This window comes from Panthera uncia, assembly GCF_023721935.1.
Source record: "Panthera uncia isolate 11264 chromosome A3 unlocalized genomic scaffold, Puncia_PCG_1.0 HiC_scaffold_12, whole genome shotgun sequence".
In the NCBI taxonomy this organism is placed as follows: domain Eukaryota; kingdom Metazoa; phylum Chordata; class Mammalia; order Carnivora; family Felidae; genus Panthera; species Panthera uncia.
Genome location: NW_026057579.1, coordinates 13,651,007 through 13,677,802, shown reverse-complemented (window position 1 = coordinate 13,677,802; position 26,796 = coordinate 13,651,007). Strand labels below are relative to the sequence as shown.

The 26,796-nt window shown below is 40.6% G+C and overlaps 1 protein-coding gene across 9 annotated transcripts in view; it reads left to right on the top strand.

The window, feature by feature from the left end:
* Nucleotides 1-26,796, top strand: part of LTBP1 (latent transforming growth factor beta binding protein 1) — a 402,262-nt gene that overhangs the window by 221,616 nt on the left and 153,850 nt on the right. For all 9 annotated transcript variants that reach the window (XM_049652315.1, XM_049652312.1, XM_049652314.1 and 6 more), the window contains 2 exons: nt 7,423-7,525; nt 12,615-12,686. In XM_049652315.1, the coding sequence (XP_049508272.1) occupies nt 7,423-7,525; nt 12,615-12,686 (175 nt within the window). The remainder of the gene's footprint in view (nt 1-7,422; nt 7,526-12,614; nt 12,687-26,796) is intronic.

Below are 26,796 nucleotides of genomic sequence, written 5' to 3'. Positions count from 1 at the left end.
CAAGGTGCTCACAGATTAAGTTCCTGGTGGAGCTCTTTTCCTGTTTTCAGACACCCACCTTCTTGATGTGCTCACGTGACAGAGAGAGAGAGACAGAGAGAGACAGAGAGAGAGTGAGAGTGTGTGTGTCCCTGTCAGTCAGTCAGTGGTTTATGCTGTGGTCTTTATTCCCTTCCTTGTAAGTACACTAATCCCACCTGGGAGCCATACTCTTATGACTTCATCTAAACCTAATTACTTCCCAAAGGCCCTGCTCTCTGTACCATCACGTTCGAGGTCAACGCTTCAACTTAGGGATTTGGGGGATGAGGCACACATTCCGTCTGTAACACTAGCTTAGTGTGAAAAGACAGCTGTATTTCCTGGGACCTGTCTTAGTGAGTTCCACATTCTGCAGGGTTTTATGATTAAGCCATGGCTGCTTATGGTCAAGAGGTGCAGAGTGGGCTCTGTTATTTTGGCTTCGTGGTCTTGGTCTTCTTACCAAGACGTGGTGGGTGACCAAAAAGATCTGGATGTCCCCAAAGTGAAATTTGCTGCTTGAACATTGATATTAACTGGTTGAATTATTGTCATTCAGTGACATCATGTTGTGTTTCTCGAGGAGAATTAAAATGAAATCCACATGATTATACATCTTTCCACAGCATTAATTCTCTGAGCACTTTTCACTAGCCTGAGCACTTTTGTGAAAACCTGAACATTTTTAGGAAAAACGTAATACCTTCTTTTTCTTTTCATATTTCTTAAAAAATTTTAAAAGTGTTTATTTATTTTTGGGAGAGAGAGAGAGAGAGACAGAGTATGAGCAGAGGAGGGGCAGAGAAAGAAGGAGACACAGAATCTCAGGCTCCAGGCAGGCCAGACCCCAATGTGGAACTTAAACCCATGGACCACGAGATTATGACCTACGCCGAAGTCAGACGCTTAACTGACGCTACCCAGGTGCCCCTCTTTTCATATTTCTATATCTAAATTACTTCATGTATCCTTTCTTGACAAATTGAATCTGGCATGTGGGATACTGAATAATTGTTGGGTTACTTAGTCCTTTGTTAAATAAACCCAAGTTTCTAGGTGAGGGGCCTGGACAAAAGGGTCTAATATTGATTGTGAGCCTGGTACATGCTGGCTATCTGACTGTCTTATACGTATTGTCTCAGTCCTCTTGAGAGCTCCCTGGAAATGGGCATTTTTAGTTACGTTTTATAGAGTTTGAATGTTTTGCCTATAGTAAAATACATGGTTAATTGGTAAAGTGAGGACCCATCTTGGTCCAACATCAGAAGATATGCTCTTAGCATTTACTCAGTTATGGGTCATCTTTATTACACTACTTCTCATTTGGTCCACAGGGAAGGTGATTGTGTGGAAAGATCAGTTTCACATTCAGATAGCCCTCATTCTAATGGATGTGGAGATGCCTGGGTATTTGCTTTGTGGTAGGACATCTTTTGTTGGGGATAGCATTTGTTGGGGAAAGATCTTGTTCTGTGCTTAACTTAAAACCTCCCTTCTACTCTTTCTTTGAGGAGTAGTATAGCTAATGGGCTTTTAATAATTAGCCAATTTTGGGTTTTTTGGTCCTCTGATAACTGTTCATGTTGACCTTAAATGTAATTTCTTCATTTTTTTCCCCCATAAATGATATACTCTTTGCTGTTAATTCTCTTTTACTCTTGAGAGGGGGTATCAGATGTGGAAAACTGTACTTTCATAAAAACAATCTTTTCCCCCTCTTTTTCTTCCTCTTTATCAATATTTCTGTGTTTGCCATTGCTTCAAAGATGCCAAATATTTCAGTGGACACCATCCAAAACATTTTGCTTTGGGAAAATGAACTATGCTGTTTCCTTTTCCCTCTCTCCTGATTAATTTTGGTATCTAACTACAAATTAAATCCCCGATTTGGAAAACTCTCCATGGCTTAGCTCTACCTCATTCTCTGACTTTCCCCACCCACTGTCTCTGTTCCTTCGTCCTTGGCCTGCCTTCCTCTGCCCTTCGCCTCCCACCCACCTGTGCCTGGGTCCTCTCCCAGTTGGTGGTCAGTCTTGGGCTTAGCCAGCACTGTTCCATCTCTTTGGAATCTGGCTCTCCAGTCCAGCCGTTGAGTCACCGCCTGTTTGAGCCCCTGCCCAACACAGCCCTGCAGCACTCTTGCAGGAGCTGCAGTGAGTCAGCCTTCTCTGTTCTTTCATGTTTTACTTCAGTGAATCTTAAAAATCTGCATTACTTTAACTTTTTAAGTTCTGTTTGTGTCTTTGGCTCCAGTGCCTTTTTCTCTTTGAGGAAACGTTCTTTGTTTAAACTCAGTACTTTATGCAGTATGTATGCAATGGTTCCTGATAACAAAGTAAAATGAGTTCTACAGATGTAATAGGGATAATTCTTAAGAGTATTTTGATATTATTGTTTTTAAATGTCTTAAAATTTTTTTAAGTTTATTTTGAGAGAGTGAGCAAGCACAAGTCAGGGAGGGGCAAGAGAGAGGGGAGAGAAAGAATCCCAAGCAGGTTCTGCACTGTCAGCAAGGAGCCCGATGCAGGGCTCAGAACCTTGAGATCATGACTTGAGTCAAAACCAAGAGTCAGATGCTGAACTGACTGAGCCACCCAGGTGCCCCTTAAATGTCTTTCTTTAATAGGAAGGCTAAGTAGTGGCCGTGACATGGTGGCCATCTTTGTGGAGTGGCCCTTTTACTACTGAAATATCTGAATGCCTTTAACAAATTTATGATAAGAGGCTAACAAATGGCCAGCATTTGAACATTTTATGGGTTGTACTCACACGAGACTCAGCTGAGAGGGCAGATGGGGATCCAGCCAATGCTCTGTTTACTGAGTGCTGTGTCCTGATGCAGAACACATCTTAAGGGTCACATTTTTCTAATCCCCATAGAGGGGCAGAAGGGATAGGGCGGCCCTTTTTGGACATGCATAGTTTGATCTCACCACAGTCCTTTGTAGTTGGGATTATTGTCCCACTGTCCCATTACCAGCCCAGAGAGGCTGGACAATCTGGTGAACATCTCTACTCACAAGAGAGTAGGAATTTAGATCCAGGTTTACTGACTACAGCCCAGCACTCTCTTCTTTTACTCCCTACTGGACCTTCCTTCCTCAGAACCTGGCACAACACAGCCAACGCTCTTAGAACGAGGATATTATAGGTACTAGTAATTTTAACATAGGAAAATGAGATCTTATGAAACCACACTCCAATATTTATCATAATCTCTTTAAATTATTGTTCATCTCTAGAACATTTCCAGTGGTGAGTTTTTAGGTGACAAAAATTATGGGCCTTGGTTGCCAAATGCTAAGTTTTGAACTGTCATTCCTGCTCATATATTTATAGGGGGATGTAAAAAATGCAATCACAGCTTAACTTTGAGTGTCAGGAAAGCGCCACGGTAGTACCTCAAAACTGAGTTGAAGTCAGAAGTGTTCTCAACTAGGTCAAGATTTTAAAAAGTACATGATCCCACAGTCTGTTTATTCTTAGCAACTAATTTAAAAATTAAAGGTTTTTGCACCATTGCTTGCAATAATTTTGTGTTGTAAAAGTTAAAACATGGGTATTCATGGAATAATCGTAACGATTCTTGCATAGCTTTACTTTCTCGGACGTTCTGGTAACACAGGAAGGTAGGAAAGGTCAGTGAATTATTTTCTTGCACTCACTCTTCTAAGAACCATGGTCAGTGCACTGGTGAAGTGGGGCTGGAAGTAGGTCTGTTTGTTCTTCTCTTTTCTGTCTAGTTTGCGTAAGTCTCGTAGAAGGAAGCTCCGCCTGCGGTGACCGTCTCTGGAGCTACTGATATGAGGAAGGAGGTGAGACAGAAGAGATGGTTAGGAGTGCACCCACCCAGACACACTCCTGAGGTAGACATGAGAGCAACAGAAGTCCTCCAGGTTGGCTTTAGTGTCTAGTAATTTGTATTTCCTAAATCACGTCGTACGACCTGTCAGTATGTATCGAACACAGAACCCTCGCCCTGGCAGAAACCATTGAAGCCATCTGCTTTGAATCCTGGGCATTCCTGGCAGATGGTCCTCCAGCTTCTGCTCCCAGTGAAGATGTCAGCGTCTTCTGTTGTTGAGGAGCATTTGCTGTTGAAAAGGTTTCCTCCTGAATGACAGAAGTCCTCTCTTTAGTCCTACTAATACCTTCATCACGCAGCTAGCCTTCTTTAACATATCTGTACTGTGCCATCACGGTCGGACATAGTCTTACTCTCCTTTCTTCACTGGATGCCCACAGGACCTGGTTGCCAGACCCGGCATCATTCTGCTTGCTGCTCTAGGTGGGTCGTGCATTTGCTGAATGCTGGCATGGACGTGTGGACTTCTGTGTCCCCCCAGTGTGCAACCTGAGGTGGTGAGCTTTTTGAGGAGCTGCAGCTCGATGCTCATTTGACAGGATAGATTTTTCTTTCTGGCTTGAAATGGCTAAATATTGGTTGTAAATTTTTTAGCACGTTTCTTCTGGATTCCTCACACATAAGATACGCCTTGAAATGAGAGACAGGCTTTCTCTGAAAATGTGGTGAGTGAGTCACATAGAAATTCCATTTGTGTTTTTCACTTGTAAAAATCACCTCAGTCTGGGCATGAAAATGCAGTTCGGCAGAGCCAGTCATGGGTCCTTGGGATGGTGTCTCATGAAGAAGCAGAGTCTACCACTCTGAGGGAAGAACATTCTGAATGCAAACCTCATCCTATTCTATGTAATGCTCTCCAATGTGACCTTCACTGTGGAGGAGAGAGCATCCTCTTCCTCCTTCTTTTCCTCTAGGCGCTTCCTCCATCCAAATAAGACCTCACAGTGTTGGGTAGTCTCCTGTGTGAGAGCCTTGCCTGTGGCCTCAAAGGTCTCTCAGGCCTTGTTTCTAGCTCACGTTGAAGCCTCTTCATAATTAACTACCTCAAGCAGCATGTGTGAGACTTTGTGCCTTGCTGTAAGCCTGACTTCATCCCTTGCAGCCTGTTATTATCCTGTGTAGACCCAATTTTGAGAGGAACACACGGTTTTGTGGTACCACCTACACCGTCATTTATTTAATCGATTTGGATGGTTTGTGCTGCTTTTGGCTGTGGACCTGCAAAAACAAAGCCATGGGATAAAGCAGCCCGAATCCTGTAATGAAAACCTCGTACCTTTTCTGAAGCCTGTTAGAGAGAAAGAGAGGAGAGAGAGAGAGGGGGAATTTATTTTTACCCTACCAAATAAAACATTCTAGGAATCTGAGGTGAAAATTGGATTTTAACTGCTGCTAAAATTTTGCGCATATAAAATCAGCAAGTGCTGAAAGTTCTGCCTGATTAAAGGGAAGAGCCTGGAGAGTCTGGTGCAAGAATGATCCATATCCGAAGCACACTGGTGTCTCACATAAACCTCTTTGATAAAACTGGAAATAAACATTTCTGGATGTAAGCTTCCTGTGACTGAGCTGAAGGAGTCTGGAAACTACCCGAATCCAGCCATGGTTGCTTCTCTTCTGTCATGTTCTCCTTTGTTGGAGTGTTCACTACCCCCCCTACCCCCCCCCCCCCCCCCGCTGCCATCCCCCTGCCCTTCCCTCACCCCAACCCCCATCATTGACTGCTGTTGAGAGCACATAACATCCTGTTGAAATCCCTAAAAAACCACAAAAGCCTGAGGACTTGAACACTATCATTCCCTGTGCCAGGCCTTCCGGTTTTACAATTCGAACAGGTAGTCACTTAGAGCCTCGGGCCGAATGCTATCTGCCTGGACCCAGAAGTCTGCTGAGTGAATGGTGTCTGTGACCCGCTGCCCTTCTGAGGGCCGCCACCTGCCCGGACGTTCTTGTCACCATGTTGTGCTCAACCAGCCTGGGTGCAACTGCTAACTTTTCTTGGTCTGCAGAGAGCCACTGCTTGGTGGCCTGTAGCTAGGTTGTTTGATAGTTCCTTAGATTGTTTGCACCTTCCATCCCTCAGAAGTGATCGAGCATGGGCACTGTGTACTGGGGTATAAAGAGACATAATATACATCTGTGTTTAATTCACAAGCATAGCGGAGGCAGTGGAGCCGTGTGGGATGTGCTTTGGGGTACGGAGAGAGGACGCACTCGCTGAAACTGAGGAGACTGGATGCTTCATGGTGCCAGTTCTTCAGAGCTGTGGGTCACGGTAAAGGTTCTCCAGCCAAAGGGAAAAGGATGGCTATAGGGTATATGCCAAGGAAAGGAAACTGCTCTTGGAAAGACATTTGTTCAGAAAATAAACAATCTTTTAGGGTGTCTGAAGGCTAGATGTGGGGAGGTACAGGGGGACACAGAGAAAGTCGTATGTTCTGAAGCAGGGTAGGGAGGACCCTTGTGTACCATCCCAGGGAGTTTGCAGTCTTCCGACTGTGGGATTCATTGAGGGGTTTGAATCAGTAGAGTGATGTCATCAGATTCGTTTTTGGAAAAATGACACTGGAACCTGTCGGGAGGACTTTTTAGAGGTTGAGGCAGAGGAAGGCAGAGTAACTTCTCAGATGCGGGGTCTGGGCTTAGCCTACAGAGTATCGATGGAGAGCCAGGTGGCCCTTCTTGCCTGAGTGGCCTCAGAATGGGTACAGAGAATAGGATCTGTTTGCCTTGGCCCTTCCTGACCCCATTGAGTTAGTCTGACTTCAGACCCTTGCCTCTCAGCCTCTTCAGACATTGTGTGATTAACCAGGAGATGAGATGCGTCTTGATATTTGACAACTCTAGCCCTGCTCTTCTACCTACTGTCCTTGCTGAAACCTGCCAGCACCTTCCTTGCTTGGCTGACCTCCCTGGGTCAGACTACTTGGCTGTCTGGAGCTTTCATGTCTGCCAAAGCTGATCTGGCACAGCCAATGATCATTTCTTGTACTGTCCTTTCCTGCCAAGGCTTGGTATTATAGGAAGCCCTGAAGACTCTTGTAGATGGGACCTGTGCCATATTTTCCACGTTTGCACACATGCCACACCCTCAGAGCTCTGCTTCCCAATGATCCACACCAGAGGTTCCAACAGACAGTTAAACTAAATTTTAAAAGTTTATGTTGAACTTGTGAGTTGAGGTTCTTCTCAAAGGAAAATCAAGCGGGGGTGGGGGGGGTGGGGGAGGTAGCATTGGAAATAGGCATTTTATAAAGTGCTCTGAGCAGTGACAGATTCTCCTAAGACTCTAAAATGCCAAGAAGCTCTTAGAAATATGCTTGTTCATTAGTGTTGTATGGATTCTGTTCTGGTGTTTTGGTTCAAAGTTTGAGTTTTTTGTGTTTTCTTTTTTTTTTTTTTTTTCTTTTCCCCTCTCTAATTGTGTCAATAAGAAGGGAACTGTTTTATAATGTGACGGTGAAGCACAGCAGTGTTCTAGAGCTGGGACATCCTGCACTCAATTAACCTTCGAATTTCACATCTCATCACTGCAGTGTGGCAAGGCGCTCCCTGGCCTTTCGAAGCAGGAGGATTGCTGTGGAACTGTGGGTACCTCGTGGGGCTTTAACAAATGCCAGAAATGCCCCAAGAAGCCGTGTAAGTGACGTTTCGTTATTCCTTTGAAGGTTAATGTAGCATATCGCTTTCCTTACGATAACTGTTCATTGGTGAGACAGCCTTCGACTTTCAAAGAACTCTTAGAGAATTCTAGAACATAGTGCTGCAATTTGCATGTCCAGAAACCTTGCTGCTGGTCCACGAAAGCTTTACTGTCAATTCTGTGTTGTAAAAAGCAGGTATCAGTTGCCTTCTCCAGTTTGATCACTTATTTCTAAAAAAGCATTTTAAGAGAGCAGTAAGCTAAACAAGGTTCTTTTTCCTCAAGCAAAGAGAAAAGAAGCTGTCTTTAAAATTCATAAGTGTTTCGGGGCACCTGGTTGGGTCAGTCAGTTAAGCGGCCGACTTCAGCTCAGGTCATGATCTCGCGGTCCATGAGTTCGAGCCCCGCATCGGGCTCTGTGCTGACAGCTCAGAGCCTGGAGCCTGTTTCAGATTCTGTGTCTCCCGCTCTGTGACCCTCCCCCGTTCATGCTCTGTCTCTCTCTGTCTCAAAAATAAATAAACTTTAAAAAAAAATTAAAATTCGTGTTTCAAAAACTGACAAAAAGTTAATGAAGCTGCTGTTCCTTAGGTTAAATCCTTAAGTGAAATTTTTATCAAAACTTTTATCAATAGCTACAACAGCCATTTGGTATACCATAAATGTTCAGATTTCCCTGAAAAAAGGCTAAAATGGAGAAATGATTGGTTGCTGATCTGGACAAGACAGGTCTACAGTCTCTAGAACACAGTACTTTCCCTGCCTTTTCTTAGTCACCACTTTTATACCATCACAGTTCTCTGTGACATGAATCTACACTGATACCCTGTCTTCTGGTTAGTCTATAAATCATAGTTTTTAGAACCTATTGATTTGAATAAATCCAGGTTTATGTTCCTCTGTTACTTTTTTCCCAATTATGCCAGTATTTTTAGTTAAAAAAATTTTTTTTAATGTGTATTTATTTTTGAGAGAGAGAGAGAGAGAGAGAGAGCGAGAGCGCGCGCATGTGCAGGGGAGGGACAGAGAGAAAGGGAGACCCAGAATCCGAAGCAGGCTCCAGGCTCCAAGCTGTTAGCACAGAGCCCGACACAGGGCTCAAACTCATGAATGGTGAGATCATGACCTGACCGGAGTCAGATGTTTAACCAACTGAGCCACCCAGGTGCCCCTATTTTTAGTTTTTGAATGTAGCATTAACTTTGGCTGATTTCTAATAGAGATTTTTTTGAAAGACAGAAGTAACTTGTTTTTTTGTAATACACTTAACTCATCACATTTTCCCAAAGAAAGCAAGTGATATTTTTCCTCCATTATCTTCCTTTGTCTGCTATAACTGAAGATTTTTATAGTAGGTTTTTACACTTCATGTTGCAAGAAATTTCTCATTTGCTTCAATTGGATAATTTTTATTTACTCTTCTTAAGTTGATTTGATATTCTCATCTGCCTTTCACACCTATGTTCAGTCTAGAATCTGTCATCTTGGAATCCTTGCTCTACAGGTAGGACTTATGTACTATTTGTTCTATGATCATTATAATTGGTTACAAATAATTGTCTCATTGTCTCTCATTTGGACCTCCTTGTCTCTCAAACTTACCTGTTCTCTAAATCTTTTGATGCCTAAACTTTTGTTTATTTCATTGATACTGCTTCTGTTTTCTTTTCTTTTGGAGGACTAACTTGTGAAAACACCCACTAAAGTTTCCAGTAAATTATGAATTCTTTAGTTAGGGAATGAATCAAATAAATGAGACCTTCATTACTAAGAATGTCCCCTGTGGACTTTCTATGCTGATTTGATAATGATTGGTAATGTGGATTTCCAGCAAGTGGGCTGAGTGTGATAGTTCCTCCTCACTGAAAGATCCATGTGCCAAAATGATTCTGGCAACGTGACCAAAGGGATATCCAGGAGAGATATGGTATGATTTAAAAGAGCATGGAGTTTGGAGCTAGGTAGACTTGAGTTTGAGTCCCAGCTTGAGTCGTTTGCTGTTGAGTCTTATGAGGCAAGTGTCTATATCTAAAATGTTGAAAAAAGATTACTTTTTTTTTAGATGTTTACTTTTGGGGGGGGAGGGGGAGAGGGAGACAGAAGGAGAGAACACAAGCAGGGGAGGAGCAGAGAGAGATTGAGAGAAAGAGACATGACACAGAATCCCAAGCAGGCTCCATGCTGTCAGCACAGAGCCCAATGCAGGCTCAAACTCATTAATTGTGAGATCGTGACCTGAGCTGAAATCAAGAGTCAGACGATTAACTGACCAAGCCACCAAGGCGCCCCAACTTTTCATTTTTTTTCATGGCCTTTCCCTCACGTACTGTGTAAGTTTGTCTGTGGGAACATCGTGAAGGGGGCAGTGTGTTTCCCACCTCTAAGTCTAAGGACTGCAGAGAGAGAAGTTCAGTTCTTACAGCTTCATTCTGGGGCCAAGTTCATGTTCTGTCATACTTGCTGCATCTTCTCTCTTATCTTATGCCTTTTTCTTATCTCTCCTTCTCTCTGTGTCTTTTGCTTAACTGCTTCTCTTTCCTCCGTTTTTCCCAGCCCCAAAGTTGCAAGATAGGGACAGAAGTTAGGGGTACAGAGAATCTTCCATTCTTGTTGTTTTTTTAATCCCTGACTTCTACTCCTGACTTTGTGTTGTTTTTACTTATAGTTGTGTTATCTGAGCATAAATTCCCTGCTTTAAATGGTCTTGTTAACTCTCCATTTTAGTGTTAGTAATAATTTAAGCTAAATGTGAAAGTACAAAGTTGCTATCACTTCTTACTAAATGCTGATGAAAATAAATTCATAGGTTGGCTCATGTAATGTATAAAATTGAAGAGATTGATTTCATTTCAGGAAGGGCAATGTGGATTATGACTGAAGTAAACCATTAACATCTTGACATTTACTTTGTGCTGTCCTAAGTGACTCACTCCCAAGAAACACACTCAGGGTCACATTCTTCCTGTGTCATTTAAAAACTTTCCTTTCCTTGGTTGGTACTACTCTCTAAATCATATTCATTTTGGAAGGCAGCAGACTTTCCTTGGCTTTATATGCTATGGTTTTGTGTTCCGTGCCTTCCCCCCACCTTTTTTTTTCACTTTAAAGTAGTTCAAACTTCAGTTTTCAAATGACTTTTGTTTAATGTTTGAAGTTTTTGTTTAGCCGCATACAGAAAGACCTTTCATTGTTGTTTAGTTTTTACTGCAAAAACTTAATTTTAAATCTGTAAACGATTTCATTAAATACCCTGTAATCTATTAAAATTTACTTAGCATGAACAAGTCACTTGTCCTTTAGAAGTTTTTAGAAGAAAATTTAGAATCTGAAACATCGAATCCTAAGCTGAGGGAGACCTGAAGAGATCATCTGGTCTGGCTCTCTGCCTTGAGGTTGATGACTGTGGAAACTTTTAAAACAAGATACCATCTCTTTTGCCTTTGAACAGTTCACAGACAGAGATCCCAGAATCTGTGTAGGCAGCCAGGGTCTTCATTCTGTGGGGCAAGACTAGCTGTGTGGCCAAGGAGCTTGAATTGGGGTGATTCCCCACATGCCAATTTCTGCCCTTCTATAACTCGCTATTCCAAGACTGCTCACTGTAACCTTTTCCTAGCTTTTAGAAAGATCTGAAGAGATGGGACATATGACAAAGAAAGGAAGTGAAGGAGGAGAGAGGAACACCACTCGTACATATTCACCCTGTTCCATTAGTGGTGAGAATAAACAGCATGTGTTAGGGGCAAAATAATTTTATTTTCCAAAAGAAAATTTCCTTTTTATTTTGAATTTTCCCTCTTTACTCTTTGTTCAGGTCTTTATAGTGTTCTAACCATCCATCCTGTTTTGATTATTGCCCTTTATCTGTTGTTCATGATCATAATGAAAGACTACCTTATGGCAGGAAATAATGGCATCTGTCATCTTGTGAGTGGTTTTTGTCAGGCACTGTGGTAGGCATCTGTATAAATTATGTCTAAAATCCACAGCGACCCAGACCTGCTCAGTAGATGGGAATACTCCCATTGTACAGAATCACCATTTGAATCCCAGAAAGCTTGTCTCTCAAAGTTGCAGAGCTATGGATAGCCAGAGCCATGATTTGAACTTAGGTCTGCTTGATCCCTGAGCCTATGCTGTATCCATTTGCCAGGAAATCATTTTGGCCTCACTTAAGAGCATCGGTTTCAGTGACTAGGGTTTGTTGATAATTTGGTAATTGCAACATTATATTGCTGGTGAAATTTCTGGGCGATGAACCATACCACTGATCACAGAGGCCTTTCTCATCTCCTAGCTTCCTCTCATCATTTCCTGTTCTTCTCAGGTTCATAGTAGGAAGAATCACTCATTACCAAGATATGTGAGCCAGTATTTAGGCGAGCATATTATTTATTGTTGAAACTGGGACACTTTTGGGAGTGGAGTGCTGTTATTAATGTACTTTGCTAGTACAACTGGCATAAGCCAGGACTGTTCCAGACAGACTAGGATGTATGTTTACCCTACTTATAAGAAAATTCAAATGCCTGGAGCAAATTACTGGGCAGGGAGAGAGTCTTTGTAATATAAATGATCACTAACTGGTAGAACATATTAAACCTTCTTATGATTCTTTTTTTTTTTTTTATTTTTTTTAACATGTATTTATTTTGAGACAGGGAGAGACAGCATGAATGGGGGAGGGTCAGAAAGAGAGGGAGACAAAGAATCTGAAACAGGCTCCAGGCTCTGAGCTGTCAGCACAGAGCCTGATGCGGGGCTCGAACTCACGGACCATGAGATCATGACCTGAGCCGAAGTCGGACGCCCAACCGATTGAGCCACCCAGGCTCCCCTTTTATGATTCTTTTGATTAATGTTATCAAGGTTTGCTGACAACTACTTGGGACTATATACATTGCAAAATAAGTGGTATATTTATAACTGAGTATAATGTAAAAGAAACTGATATACATTGAATTGGGTATCTTAGAAATGAATGATACAGACCACTGATGACTTCCGTGGATTAGGTTATCACAACAGGCAGTTTAGGACTGTAAGAATTTAAGCGTGTAACAACGCATTCTTTCTTCCTTACAGCGTATCATGGATATAACCAAATGATGGAATGTCTGCAAGGTTATAAGCGGGTCAACAACACCTTTTGTCAAGGTAAGTTTAACTGAGTTCATTGGTGTGGATTTCCGTTGCTTTGGCTTTTTAGGAATCTTAAGTTATTTGACCACAATTTTCTCATTAGCCCCATATGAGAAAGTCACAACAATGAACTGCCTCTCGCTCACTCAATTTATCTATAAGGAAGCAAAGAGTTATAGTGTATGGTTGCTAGAATTAATAGCATTTAAATGTCATGGAACTTTTTTCCCCCTATGTTAATTTGTGATGAAATCCACAGGAGATTGGATTATATTACAGAGCACCGTATGGTCTCCATGCTGGTCGCTCCCTTTCCATGCGTGGGTGCATGTGCATGCATATAAGTATGCATGTGTACCTAGCAGTGTGCCTTCCTTGCTGACACAGGATTGGGTAGTAGAGTTCCTTTATTTCCCTCTCATCAGAATATTGCTAGCCACCTCAAAGTATTTAAGTATTAAATGTCAGGGTGCATACACATTTCCTAGGCAATAGGTAAAGCTCTGTAGCTAAATGTGAAATGTCCTGAGTGCTTTTGCTCAGTTTATTTTGCACCTTATAGCAGATTTGAACAAGCAGGGGGAACCTCAGAGATCCCGTAGCCCAGTGTCTGTACTTTACAGACCAGGACATTCAAGCCCAGACTGGTGTAGTGACTTTCCTGAGGCTAAATAGAGCTGGGGTTGTAACTCAGGTTTACGAGTACCTAGTTTAGTACCCACATATGATATCAAATTTTGTTTCATTTACTCTGTGATTTGTCCAATTAATGCTCCTAGTTTCCCCTTAAATGTCTGGGTAAAAGTGTTATTAGTAACTTGGAAATGTGTGTATATTAAAATGGAGAAAGAGCCTCCATTAGTGAACCAAAATCCACATTAAGAACACAGCACATGTTTTCCAACTTGTTGTCTGGGGCTCTGTATCCTTGACCAGTATGTGTTTATATAGGACAGGGTAGATTAAGGTAATGTTACGAAGTCTAGATTAATTCCTATTAAAAGGGTCATGTCAGTGGACTGTCTTAATTACCTGAGAATTTTCTCAGGTTGTTCCATATTGCATCTATCTAACTTTTATGATCTGTAGAGCTCTAGCAAGAAAAGAATTTTCTTTTGAAATGTACATAGGTGTACCATGCATTTTAAAAAAGTGTTGCCTTAAAATATGGTAATCCTCCTGAAAGTTAGATTTAACTGCTCAAGGAGAGGGCACCCAAGACACTGTGTAAGAAACATCTTAGTAACGTGGGAATAATGGATTAATCAGTATTACGTAGGAATCAGTAGAATTTAAGATATCCTTAAGAGATTGTATTAAATGGATGGAAAATTGAAATGGATGGAAGAATGAAGATGTTGAATGGACAGATGGCTAAATATATATTCTACAGCATAAATGAAGTGATTGCTTCACAGATTTGGATGAAAATCTGTATGACAAGCCCTAGCCCATTTTTAGAATGCATTAGTAGAAGCAGAATGAGCAGGGGTTTGGAAGTAACAATCTTGTCCTCTGCTAGTCAGACTGAATTTGGGGTTTGGGTGTTTGGTATTCGTTGTCTTTTGGCTAATAAAGTCAACAGAGCTTATGAGGGGCCTGGAATCCTGAGGGTGTTTAGCCCTGGAGAAGAGCAGAGTACAGAGAAATAGAATGGCTGCCTTATAAACATGCCTTTAAATGTTGGATCCACTGTTCTACAAAACAAGTCTTTGATTTTTATTTTTTTTTAAGTTTATTTATTTATTTTGAGAGAGAGTGAGAGAATGTGAGTGGGGGAGGAGCAGAGAGAGAGGGAGGGAAGGAGAATCCCAAGCAGACTCCGCACTGTCCGTGCAGAGCCTGATGCGGGGCTTGAACTCATGAACTGTGAGATCATGACCTGAGCCAAAATCAAGAGTTGGATGCTTGACCAACTCAGCCACCCAGGCATTGCAAAATAAGTCTTTATGAGTTGCTTCAAAAACCAGTCAATAATAGAATGGAGTTAAAAGGAGGCATATTGACAACTCAGAGCAAACTTTTTCTGTGGAACAGCATTCCCCAACACTGTACTGAAATGCCTTTGCAAGTAGTGAGCTTCCTGCATTGGGCATAATTCAGTAGACCCTTAAAAACAACTGGCCATGGGGTGCTCCAGGGAATTTCTGTCCTGCACAGTCCATGAGGTTGGGAGACTTTGTAGGTACATTCCAGGTGTCTGATGGCTATCATTACTCTGTTGCCTGGGATAGATGCTATGGATGAGAAGAAAGAAATGACAGCTGGGTCTGTCATACACATTTTAGTTCCACGATAGGAAGTTTCCTGAAGTGTGCCCTGTGAAGAGGTGTGTTTGCCTCCTCTCAGGAGGATCCTTGTTTATCCTTCCACGTTGCAAACCTGCTGTAACTAATATTCAGAGATGCTCCAGAATGTCGGGTGCTCCTAATTTCCTGATGTCAAATTATGAAGAATGTGCATGTTTTTGTGGGGTAAGAAGGGGTGGGGTGGGCTTTAGACATTATTAATCCCAATTGAAACCAAGACACAGAGTAAGTCACTTTACCAAGATCGCACAGAGAATGAGAGGCTCAGCCAGGATTAAGCTCCCAAACCACCTCTGTTTCTGTGTGCAACATGGCCTCCTTTACTGATTTTACATGTATCTAAGGTATAACTAATGTAGATACCAGCTCTTTAGAACTAGCCGTGCTGTTAGAAGGTACGCCATCTGTTGTGAGGAGTATTAGAAGGTAATGCAATCAATATTAATAAGATTTATTGTAATAAGAAAGGATGGTTATCCAACATATTCCTTCTTCTAGCTGGTTCAAGGTTCTAACAGTGTTTGTAAAAATACCACGATGGAAGTAGAAGTAAACATCGGCCACATATCTTAGCAAAAGAGAATGAAGGATCTTTTAAATAATTGCTTGATTTTTGTTGTTATTTTTGTATTTATCTCTTCTGGTATGAATGGTATGGAGTGACCTTTTGCAAGTTTTGTTCACACTGAGCACAGGAAATGGTTCCATCTCGTTCTTTGCCCTGACAGTCAGTAACACCAAATCCTGGCTTACGTTTGTCTCAGGAGGATATTTGCAAAACAGTGTCAGACTTTTTGGCAGGGAATCTGGAGTGAAGTATCACAGAAAATTCTATTTCATGGTGCCTCAAAAAGGCACCGCTAAATTATACTGCAGAGAAGATTGACTCATAAAATAATATGATTTCATTCATCATAATCTATTAAAATTACTTTTGAGAGAAGGGCTTAATTTCACTCCCTTTGTGACACTATTGGTCAGTAAAATGAAATAGAACTTTCTCACATTACATATGTACACTCCTTTTTCCTAGAGCTCGAAGCTTTAGTTTTCGTTATCCCAGAGTTTTTCAAAAGGAGCCCATTAACCACTAATTACTTGTGCGTTCCACATTGTTCTTAGAGTTTAATGTCTTCTCAGTTTACAAAGCATATTTAAAATTAAAGTGATTAATAACTAGAATTACATTATTTCCTTCACCTAGGCGAACTAATGTCCTGAAACAACGTTTAGTAATGTGGGCTCAGTAACAAAGAACCAACTGTGCACAAGTTAATTTGAGGAGCTTTCAAATAATTGCCCTCCAAGTTGGGTTTTTTCCTCTCTAGCGGTGCTGCGATTATCTTTTCAAAGGAATGATTTATTGCACACACACGGAGCTCTCAAACCTGCCCTCACTACCCTTAACATTATGGAATTGTTATAATTTGCTTCATTTATCATAACAAACAATACAAGCATATTTCCTGGTAGATCTAGAACAACATTTGTCATTTGATTATTATGCTAAGGTTTGATGTAGAGCTAGAATTAAATGGAATAATACCCCATGAATATGGTAATAGGAGCGCCTGCTTTCATACTCCTTGACTCTGGAGCTCACTTGTTCCCTGCATTTTGAGTATTCTCACTTGCCCATAACTTTGTCATGAGATAAATGAGCTCTTAAAAATTAGGCGTAAATCCAATAAAATGCAATTTGGTTCTGAAATCACTTGGGGACCAATCTATTTAGTGAAGTCTTTTGTTAAAAGCAAATACCTCTTTGGATACACAGAAATCATTCATTTCATGAGCTGTAGGTATGAAATCAACCTAGTATTATTCTATACATTTTGTGTTAGCATGTGCTGAGAGGTGCTGTGGGCAACGCCACGATATGTAAGTGAGATGTCTGCACTTTCATAATCCAGTGTATGTATACTCCTTTTTCATAGATAATCTCAAACATTAACGAATATTCAGTAATCCATAAACATTAATTGGCAGGGTTCCCCTAAGCTACAGACTGAGGAGAGGCCTGGTGAATAAGGCATCCCTCTGGACCTTGGGCTCAGTGTAATTAAGTCAGTTGGAAATCAGCAGGACTCAGTTTGCTTTGTTCACTCTCCCAGCTAGCTAAATTTTAGCTGACTCGAGATGAGCCCATTACAGCAGCTCTGACAGAGCTGTCCACGTAACTTTCCACCTCAATTTTTTTTACACCAGTTATTCTGCTTCAATAAAATAGATTTACAAAACAGATACGATAGGGCATCATTGTATCCATTACCATGGACAGTCCCAAGTGTGGGATTCCTTTAAGGTGGTGCCCCAAAGTGCATTTGAAACCACAGTTTGTTTGGAACATAGAAAAGATAATGGACTTTTTTTTTTTTTTTCTTCAGGGGCATATCTCTGTGATTAAATGAAACTCACAATCTTAATACTGTGTATCAGTAAGCCATACTTGGGGGATTTGGGGTTATGAAGAGCTTGGCTGGGCAATAGCATCTATTTCAGACACCTTAATGATTACAAAATACTGTGACTGTATTATGGTAAGGATATAGAAGAAGGCTGGTCTTTGAGTACTTTGGGAAAACTCGAAAGTGCAGGTGAGACCCTCAAGAAAACATATTTGGTTGTAGAAAACGTGGTCTCTGGCATAGCGCTGGGTAACAGAATGAGTCACCATTTTATAGTTATTTTCAAAGGTATAGTTAATGGACATCGAAGTTTTTTTTTAATCCAGTTAATAGTTAAATGAATGTACTGGCATTTTACCAGGTTTTTCATTCAGCATTGTTTCTTGTATCCTGTGCTTGTTTTGTGGGCTCATGAGTTTTTTGTTTTGTTTTGTTTTTGTTTTTGAGGTAGGTTTGCCAGATAAGATACAGGATAGCCAGTTAAATTTGAATCTCAGATAAATAGCAAATAATTTGGTTGGAACATATATACTAACAAGTACTTGTTTGTCTAAAGTCCAAATTTAATTGTGTGTCCTGTATTTTTATTTGCCAGTCTGTATTTTAAGATTATATTCTTTGACAGTTCTTTAAGTGAGGGTCACTGAGAAGTATATACTTTATATGTCTGAGAATATCTTTGCTTGGAGCTCATTCTGTAAGGACACTGGTCAGGTGTTCAGTTCCAGGTTGTTTGCCAGCAATACATTTGACCACATTGTGCTAGTGTCTTCTGACTTCTTTTTGATACTTTCTTCCTTTGTAGGTAATCTCTCTTTCTCTCTTTTGAGATCTTTGAATTCTTTGTTTTCTGTAGTTTTATCATGATGTGTTAATATTTGCATTTATTTTGATTTTGCTCAGTGGACAGAGTGCATTGTCCATCTGAACAGTCATGTCTGTCTTCAAATTTGAAAAATGATAAACTCTTATCTCTTCAAATATTGTTTTTCTACCATGTTTCTCAGCTGAAACTCCTATTGACTAGTGTTGGAGATGTCTTTAATTTTCATGTCTCTGAGCAAGTCTTTTGTGCTTGTATCCTTTCGTCTTTTTTTTTTTTTTTTGGTTGCATTTTGAATGAATATCTCAGTTCCATCTTAAAGTTTTCTCAGTCTTGTTTTATTAAGCCTATCTGGACTCTGTCCGATCCATTAGACTTGTAGTTTTAAGATTGTTTTCCATTTCTGAGGTTTCTAATAATTTTTCAGAGCTGCCTGGTCTTGTTTCTTTCCGTTTAAATATATTCATTCATTTAACTTTTTAAGCATGCTGACAAGTTTTGCTAGATTTCAGTTGCTGAGGAAGAATGCTTCTGCACAGGTTCTTTTGGATTCTTACCTTCCGTTGCTAAATCCTGGCTGCCCCTGTTTCCTTCTGGGCGGTAGACACAGAAATTCAGTAGCTCCACCCACTACCATGTATTTCTATGCCGTTTCAGATTTACTGAGATGTTTCTTTTGTTTTTTAATCTTCTTTTAATAGTTCGTTTTCAGTTGCTAAGCGTTTGGAGCCTGGGAGACTGCCAAAGCACGAGTTTTACTGTGTTACATTTCTTTAACATATATCCATATCAGAATTGAGCTTTTTAAAATCCAAGATATCAGTATTGGAGTGTGATATTTAATGTATGTATGTATTATAAATTTTCTTTGAGGATGTGGAAAAGGCTTTGAGAAAACAAAGCTCCAACTTATATAATTGTTATCCACAGGTAGTCTTTTTTCCCTGTTGAATTAAGCAGCCCATCTGCATCAATATCTGCCATTCATTAGCTCACTTGCTTTATAGATATTTAATGATGATTTAAATGGGGATACTCTGAGAAATATTAGAATATAATAAGACTCAATTCCCGCCCTCATGAAGATCCCTGTTCTTACTTACAACTCAAATATCAAGGCGGCAGGTGGTAAGTGCTTAAGGAATGAACCGAACACTGCAATTTCAGAGAGAAAGTTCCCATTTAGTTAGCAAATTGGATAGCACTTAAAAACCTAATCTTTAAAACAAACACATTGTCTTTTTTATTTATAAAATAATTCATACCTAGTGTTTAAAACTTAGAAACTAGAGAAATGTATAAAAAGTAGAAATTACCTGGGGTGCCTGAGTGGCTCAGTTGGTTAAACGTCCAACTGCAGTTCAGGACATGATCTCATAGCTCGTGAGTTTGAGCCCCGTGTCGGGCTGTGTGCTGACAGCTCAGAGCCTGAAGCCTGCTTCTGATTCTGTGTCTCCCTCTCTCTGCCCCTCCCCCACTTACACTCTGTCTCCCTCAAAAGTGAATAAATGGTAAAAAAATGTAAAAAAGAAAAGAAATTACCTTTATCACCTTCAAAAATTGGTGAATTTTGCTGTAGTTCCTGCTATATATCTATAGATATCTATAGATAGATAGATATTTACATCATATTTCACAGATAAGTGTGAAAACTGTTTTTACTTAATAGATAATACTTTCTCATGTTATTAAACCTATTAAGAATTATTTTAATGCAGACGTAGTATCCTAGTTAATGGATACTGGAGAATTCATTTAATTATTCTAAAGTGCTATTTTCAGATTAGTTTCTATTTTTTCTTAATACATATACTGTCATGAGTGTACTTGAACGTAAAGCTTCAGCGAATCCATGGTTCTTTTTACAAGAGAAATGACTGGTTCCAAGCTGTGATTTATCCTGTACACATGACTTTTGGAGAGGATGTGCATTTCCCTTCTCACTAGCCTTAGAGAGCCCACTGACCATAGGTCCCTCCTCTCCTCCCTTGCCTCCCTGTTTAGGCTCTCCCCAGGCACTTTATATTGAATATGGCTGTGAGCAAGATTGTAATTTAATATTCACTGTTTTATTGGAACTAACTCTTGGTGGTTTTAATAATTTCCTCTGAGTTTTCTACGTAAGAATAATTTTACCTTAAAATAATTGCAGTTTGGGAAAGATGGTATCGGAGTTGGGAAAGTCATCGGGACCAGAGGAGATTAAGACACGGGCATGGGAGAGTATGTGCTATGCTGTGCCTGCTGAATCCCACAGGTGTAGGTGAAGGTGGATGAATTAATTATTACGGTATGGGGAGGGGGCAGGCTGAATGCAAAATTTGTTTGATATAGTGGCTAGTGACTGTAAGCTTCTTTTAAGTTTATATTTAAATAGAGGAACATTGATATAGTTTGTTATATATATTATGTCCTTGACATTTGTGGTTTCTTTCAAAGGTTTTGGTGAGAATTTCCATAGAGTGAAAATAAATGGCTTTAACTTAGTAGTGAGAGTTTTGTGCTCTCCCTCTCTTGCATCCTTACTCCCTCTCACTCAAGGTCCGCCCACCCAGCCTGTGCAGGGCTGCCTTCTTGTGGCGTTTGGAACAAGGTACAAGGGAGACAATGACCATGTACAGACATAAAGATGTTTTTAGTGATGGTGATCCTGACAGCAGGTGACTTCATGGTCTGTGATCCTAAGTTCACTAGCACTGAGGCCCAGTTTAAATTTTTTTTTAATGTTTTTTATTTTATTTTTGAGACAGAGAGACAGAGCATGAGTCGGGGAGGGGCAGAGAGAGAGGGAGACACAGAATCTGAAGCAGCCTCCAGGCTCTGAGCGGGGCTCGAACTCACAGACTGTAAAATCATGACCTGAGCTGAAGTTGGAAACTCAACCGACTGAGCCACCCAGGCGCTCCTCAGGCCCAGTTTAATAAGCCTTTTGTATATAACCTAAGTTCTTCCTCTAATACTCTTTAGTTCTTACCCAACTTTTTGGAACTAGCTAGACCAGCTACTGCTCCATTTCTCATTACTGTTGATTTTGTTAACGTGAGGCTCGTCTCCTTATGATATTACTTACACGAGAATAACTTGATTTCTTTTTTCTCATAAAATAGATTTCCTTTCTGGTCATCATTGCTTGCATATTTTGTATCTGCCCATTTATATATTTTGCTAGCATTTATTCAGTGCCTATTTGGTGGAGCCATTGTGTCGGATGCTTAGGTGTGTCATAATTGAACAACCCTGGGAGATAAGTACTGTTACCTTTTTTTTTTTTTTTTTTCTTTTAAACTGGTAATGAAAGTGAGTCTTCTGACTCCAGAAAATTAAGCGATGGAAGGTCATGTAGCTGGAGAGTGGTGGAATTTACCTCCGCAGCCTGAGTACTCCTCCCTGTGCTCTTAACATTTATATAGCAGTGTGCAGTTTATGAAAGTACTTTTAATGTGTTTTCTCATCTCTAAGGTCTTGACAGTGACCCCACCTACTTGTTGCAGGTGGGGAAACCATGACCTAAAGCCTTGCTCAGCAAATGGTAGAGCTGAGAATGATAGTGGATGCCCGCTGATACTTTCACATTCTATGTTTAGCTCTTAAGCTCTTTACTGGTTTGAAATTGGTTTAGAAATCATAGAGTTGTCCAAACTTCATCGTCTAATTTTATAGCAAGTTGCCTTGTAAATGTATCTGGTGTGTGAAGTTTTTTTTTATCACATTATTTATCACATCATGTAAGTCGTACCCCCTCAGTTTAAAATTTTTGTTAATATATATTTATTTTTGAGAAAGAGAGACAGAGAGAGAGAGAGAGAGAGAGAGAGTGAGTGAGTGTCAGAGCATGAGCAGGGAAGGGGCAGAGAGAGAGGGAGACACAGAATCTGAAGCAGCTCCCGACTCTGAGCTGTCAGTACAGAGCCCAACATGGGGCTCGAACCCACGAACCAATGAGATCATGACCTGAGCCGAAGTTGGACGCTTAACGAACTGAGCCACCCAGGCTTCCCTGTACCTCTTCAGTTTTAGCGTGAAGTTTTTAAGAAGCAGAATATTTATGCTTCTAAATACTCTTGTTTTTATTTGTGTGCTTTTGTTTTGCGTTGATGCTTCTGTACTGTTATTTAGGCTATAGTTCATTTAGATTCTGAGGCATTCCTTTTCTAGGATCATCTCTTCTCCTTTCCCCTGTCAGTTAACAATTAAATAAAATAATCATGTAGTTGCCACACTTCTAGGTGCAACTGGGCAGGTTTGCTGACCCAGGCCAGGGGCGGATGATCTCAGCCAGGCTCATTCTTGCATCCGTGATCTGCTGCTGGGTGCCTGGGGCTAGATGGTCCAGGATGGTCTCGGCTAGGATGAATCTGCTGTCTTACACAAAGTCACTCATCTTCTGGGCAGCTAACACGGGCTGTTCGCAGGCTGGTGGCAGGGTTCAAGAGAGTGAAAGCACACAAAGCTTTACAGTCTTAGGCTTGGAACTGACACATTGTCACTTCAACTTTGTCCTGTGGTTGAAAGACTGAAGTAATAAGGGCAGCCCACATTCAGGTGAGGACATAGCAAGAGGCATGGATACATGGAGAGGTGGAGAATTGGGGTCATTTTGAAAGTCAATCTATAACACCCTGATGGATTACCCTGACTCAGCAAGTAGAAGTGCGTTTTTTCTGGGAAAAAAGGAAATGAAGATTTTTTTTGTGTGTTATGTGAGGTCACTTTACATCTGCTCATAAAGCCATATTGACAAAGTATTGGTGGGAAAAAATTCTGGTGGATTATACTGGAAACTATATCATTTGTTTTATATATATATATATATATATATATATACACACACACACACATATATATATACACATATATATGTATATATATATATAAACTTTTTGATTTTTTAAATTTTATTTTAGACACACACACACACACACACACACACACACACACACACACCATGAGTGGGGTGGGGCAGAGAGAAAGGGAAACACAGGATCCCAAGTGGGCTCCAGGCCCTAAGCTCTGAGCTGTCAACAAAGAGCCCAACATGGGGCTCCACCTCATGAACCATGAGATCATGACCTGAGCTGAAGTCGACACTCAACTGACTAAGCCACCCAGGCACCCCCATATATATATATATACATATACATGTATATATATATATGTACATAATATATGTCTATACATACATTATACATATATACATATACATGTATATGTATATATGTATATACATATACAATATATATGTATATATATACAATTTATTTATTTAAAAATTTTTGTTAATGTTTAGTTTTGAGTGAGAGAGAGGGAGACAGAGCACAAGTGGGGGAAGGGCAGAGAGAGAGGGAGACACAGACACAGCTCTGAGCTGCAGGCTCTGAGCTGTCAGTATGGAGCCCAATGTGGGGCCTGAACTTGTGAACCATGAGATCATGACCTGAGCCAAAGCCGGATATTCAGCAAACTGAGCCACCCGGGCACCCCAATGTTTGTTATATTTTTAAAAAAACTTTGTATCTGTATATAGCCTATGTGTAGAACAATGTATTTTTCTTCCAGAATAATCAGTAGCTTACTCTTACAAGAATAGATCAGTTTTGGTTTTTTTATGAACTTTCAAATGATCCAGTATGTGTTCTTTTGTGTCTGGCTTCTTCCATTCAACAGCATGTGGCCAGTACCATTTCCTAATATTAGAAATTCTGGCTAGTGAAGTGATAATATCCATTGATGCTTTCATTTAAAATCTTGAAAATACTTTTTCCCCTACCTTCAACATGTTCTTCTTGGACTTTTCTGTCTACGTAGTATTTCCTACAGTTAGCATGGTCTCTAAAGTTGCTTTCAGTTCCATTATCAGAAAGGACTTGATTGTTGTGATGTTTACTTCTTAGTAGGAAGAAATGGGAAATAGGGATATGAGAATAATGTATGTATAAGTATGAAATTTAGAATCCCTTGTTCTTGCTATATGTTTGGGAAGTTATAGTAGAAAATCAGTAGGTAGAAGTTAAGGCTAGAGCCCACCAGACCTGATAAATAAGTTCTTCAAAATACTCACAAATTTTTAAAATCCTTTTTTTTTTTCTTTTGAGAGAGAAAAAGAGAGTGAGAGAGCTGAAATCAAGAACCTGATGCTTAACCGAATGAGCCACCCAGGCGCCCCTAAAGTTCTTTTTATTTAGCCTGCCAGAAATTCATCACAACACTCGGCTGTATTTGGTGATTTAATCCCAGAAATTGTGGGGTACTTATTGTGATTCTGAATCAAGTTTTATGATAGTCACCGACTAGGAGGGAATTGATAGATGTGTTACTGATTGGAAGGGGTTATTCTACCGTCCTAGGCATTTTCCTGGAACTCCTGCCACAGTTTGTATTTTAAATAGGCACAGAGTTTTTAGGAAGAATTGAAACCATTTTGGTCTGGTCCTGAGCATCCTATTTTAGCATTTAAAAGTCAATTTGGGACCCATTCCTCTCCATTTGAGAGTCTTTCCCTAATGTGTCTTCTTACCGTGCTTATATCACTGGGATAGGATTCAAAAAGGAAATGTCTGTTTATTTTATTCACTTTTCTTCAGGAAAGACAGTGGTGAAGTGAGTCATTAGCACATTGTATTTTCCAATAGCTCTTTGACCTTAATCTCTGGGGCTATAAAATCAATGGGAAGATGCCTGTTGCATCACAAGCGATGAGGAAAGCCCATGATGGATTCATGTTACTGTGAATGTTTCAAGGAGAAATTAATGTAGTGTCTGTAGACTAGAGTCAGAGATCCAAGACCCACAGAGATGCGTATGTGATTAGCATCTTGCATGTGTAGCACACATGTATCAAGAAATAAATACAAGCTGTTCTCTGGGCTCTGATAATTCTTTTATCATGTTACCCTGAAGACAGAAGAATTGGAAGGAAGGGAGTGCCCTCCCAGTGGTTTACCTCCTCTCAGTGAGTCTAGTGATCAAATCTATCTTGTGCTGGATTATCATTTACAAAGCGGAGGACAGTTACAGGTCAGGAGGGAAGGGTATGGCGGCGGTGAGGCCTGGTTGAAACAGACTAGCCGCAGAGAGCAACATTTCACAAAATGTGCTTCACGGACCGCCAGTTCGGAGGGATGTAAATAGACGGGGTGTGCAAAAAGGCTCCATGGCCGAAGGTGTAAAAAAAACCACCAAGTTAAAGAAAACCCAGAGTTTTTTCCAAAGGACTTCTTGGGGTTTGTAATGTGCTTGTGCATGTACAACATGCAGTGTTTCTCAAACATCTTTGGCCACAGGACCCTTTTATAGGCTCATAAAGCTTGTTTTACATAACGTACCTTGGGTAAAATTGCTCTGGAACATTGACCTTCAAACATTTTTTTGGTTCACTTATCTCCTAAAATAATTTGGAAAAAGTTATGTGGTCACACATTTTCAAGCTTACATCTACATTTTTTCCCATTAAAATTAAGTGGATGCAGTAGAATCATTTCTTGGGCATTTATTTTAGATATGTGGTTTAAACATTTTTTTTAATGTTTGTTTATTTTTTGAGAGAGAGGGAGAGAGAGAGACCGAGCGCGAGCAGGGGAGCGACAGAGAGAGGGGGATACACAGAATCTGAAGCAGGTTCCAGGCTCTGTGCTGACAGCTCATGAACCGTGAGATCATGACCTGAGCTGAAGTCGGACGCTTAACCGACTGAACCACCCAGGCACCCCTGAACATAGTGTTATCAAAACTTGGGAGCTTCAGAGGTGCCTGGTGGCTCAGTCGGTTAAGCATCCCACTTCGGCTCAGGTCATGACCTCGCGGTTCATGAGTTCAAGCCCTGTGTTGGGCTCTATGCTGACAGCTAAGGGCCTGGAGCCTGCCTCAGATTCTTTGTCTCCCTCTCTTTCTCTCTCTCTCTGCCCCTCCCCTGCTCATACTCTGTCTCTTTCTCAAAAATGAGTAAACTTAAAAAAAAATTTCTTTTTTCAAACTTCGGAGCTTCAGAGTTGACTCATTCAACTTATGAATAATGTTGCCGTCTAACCTAATTGGTGAAAGCTGGGCCCTCTTAAGCAAACCAGACTTTATCACTTTTCCTGTGACTCGTCCTCAGGAGGGATATATTTGTGAAATGTTCAAATGTTTGGTGTCTTTGAGAATTTTCCATCGTGTAGGGCAGTGTACTTAGAAAGCATAGAAAGATTCCAGATGAGCAAGAGATACGCCTTGACTTTGTAAAGAAGACAAAGGCACTGAGTGAAGGAAGGATAGGAAAAGAGACTGGGCATGTGTGTTCTTAGATCACTTTGAGAGAAGAAAATGTATGAAGGCTCAAGATCTAGAAACCGATTCCTTTAAAAAAATTTTTTTTTAACGTTTATTTATTTTTGAGACAGAGAGAGACAGAGCGTGAACAGGGGAGGGGCAGAGAGAGAGGGAGACCCAGAATCTGAAACAGGCTCCAGGCTCTGAGCTGTCAGCACAGAGCCTGACGCGGGGCTCGAACTCACAGACCGTGAGATCATGACCTGAGCCGAAGTCGGCCGCTTAACCGACTGAGCCACCCAGGCGCCCCAAGAAACCGATTCCTTTAAATAAAAGGATCC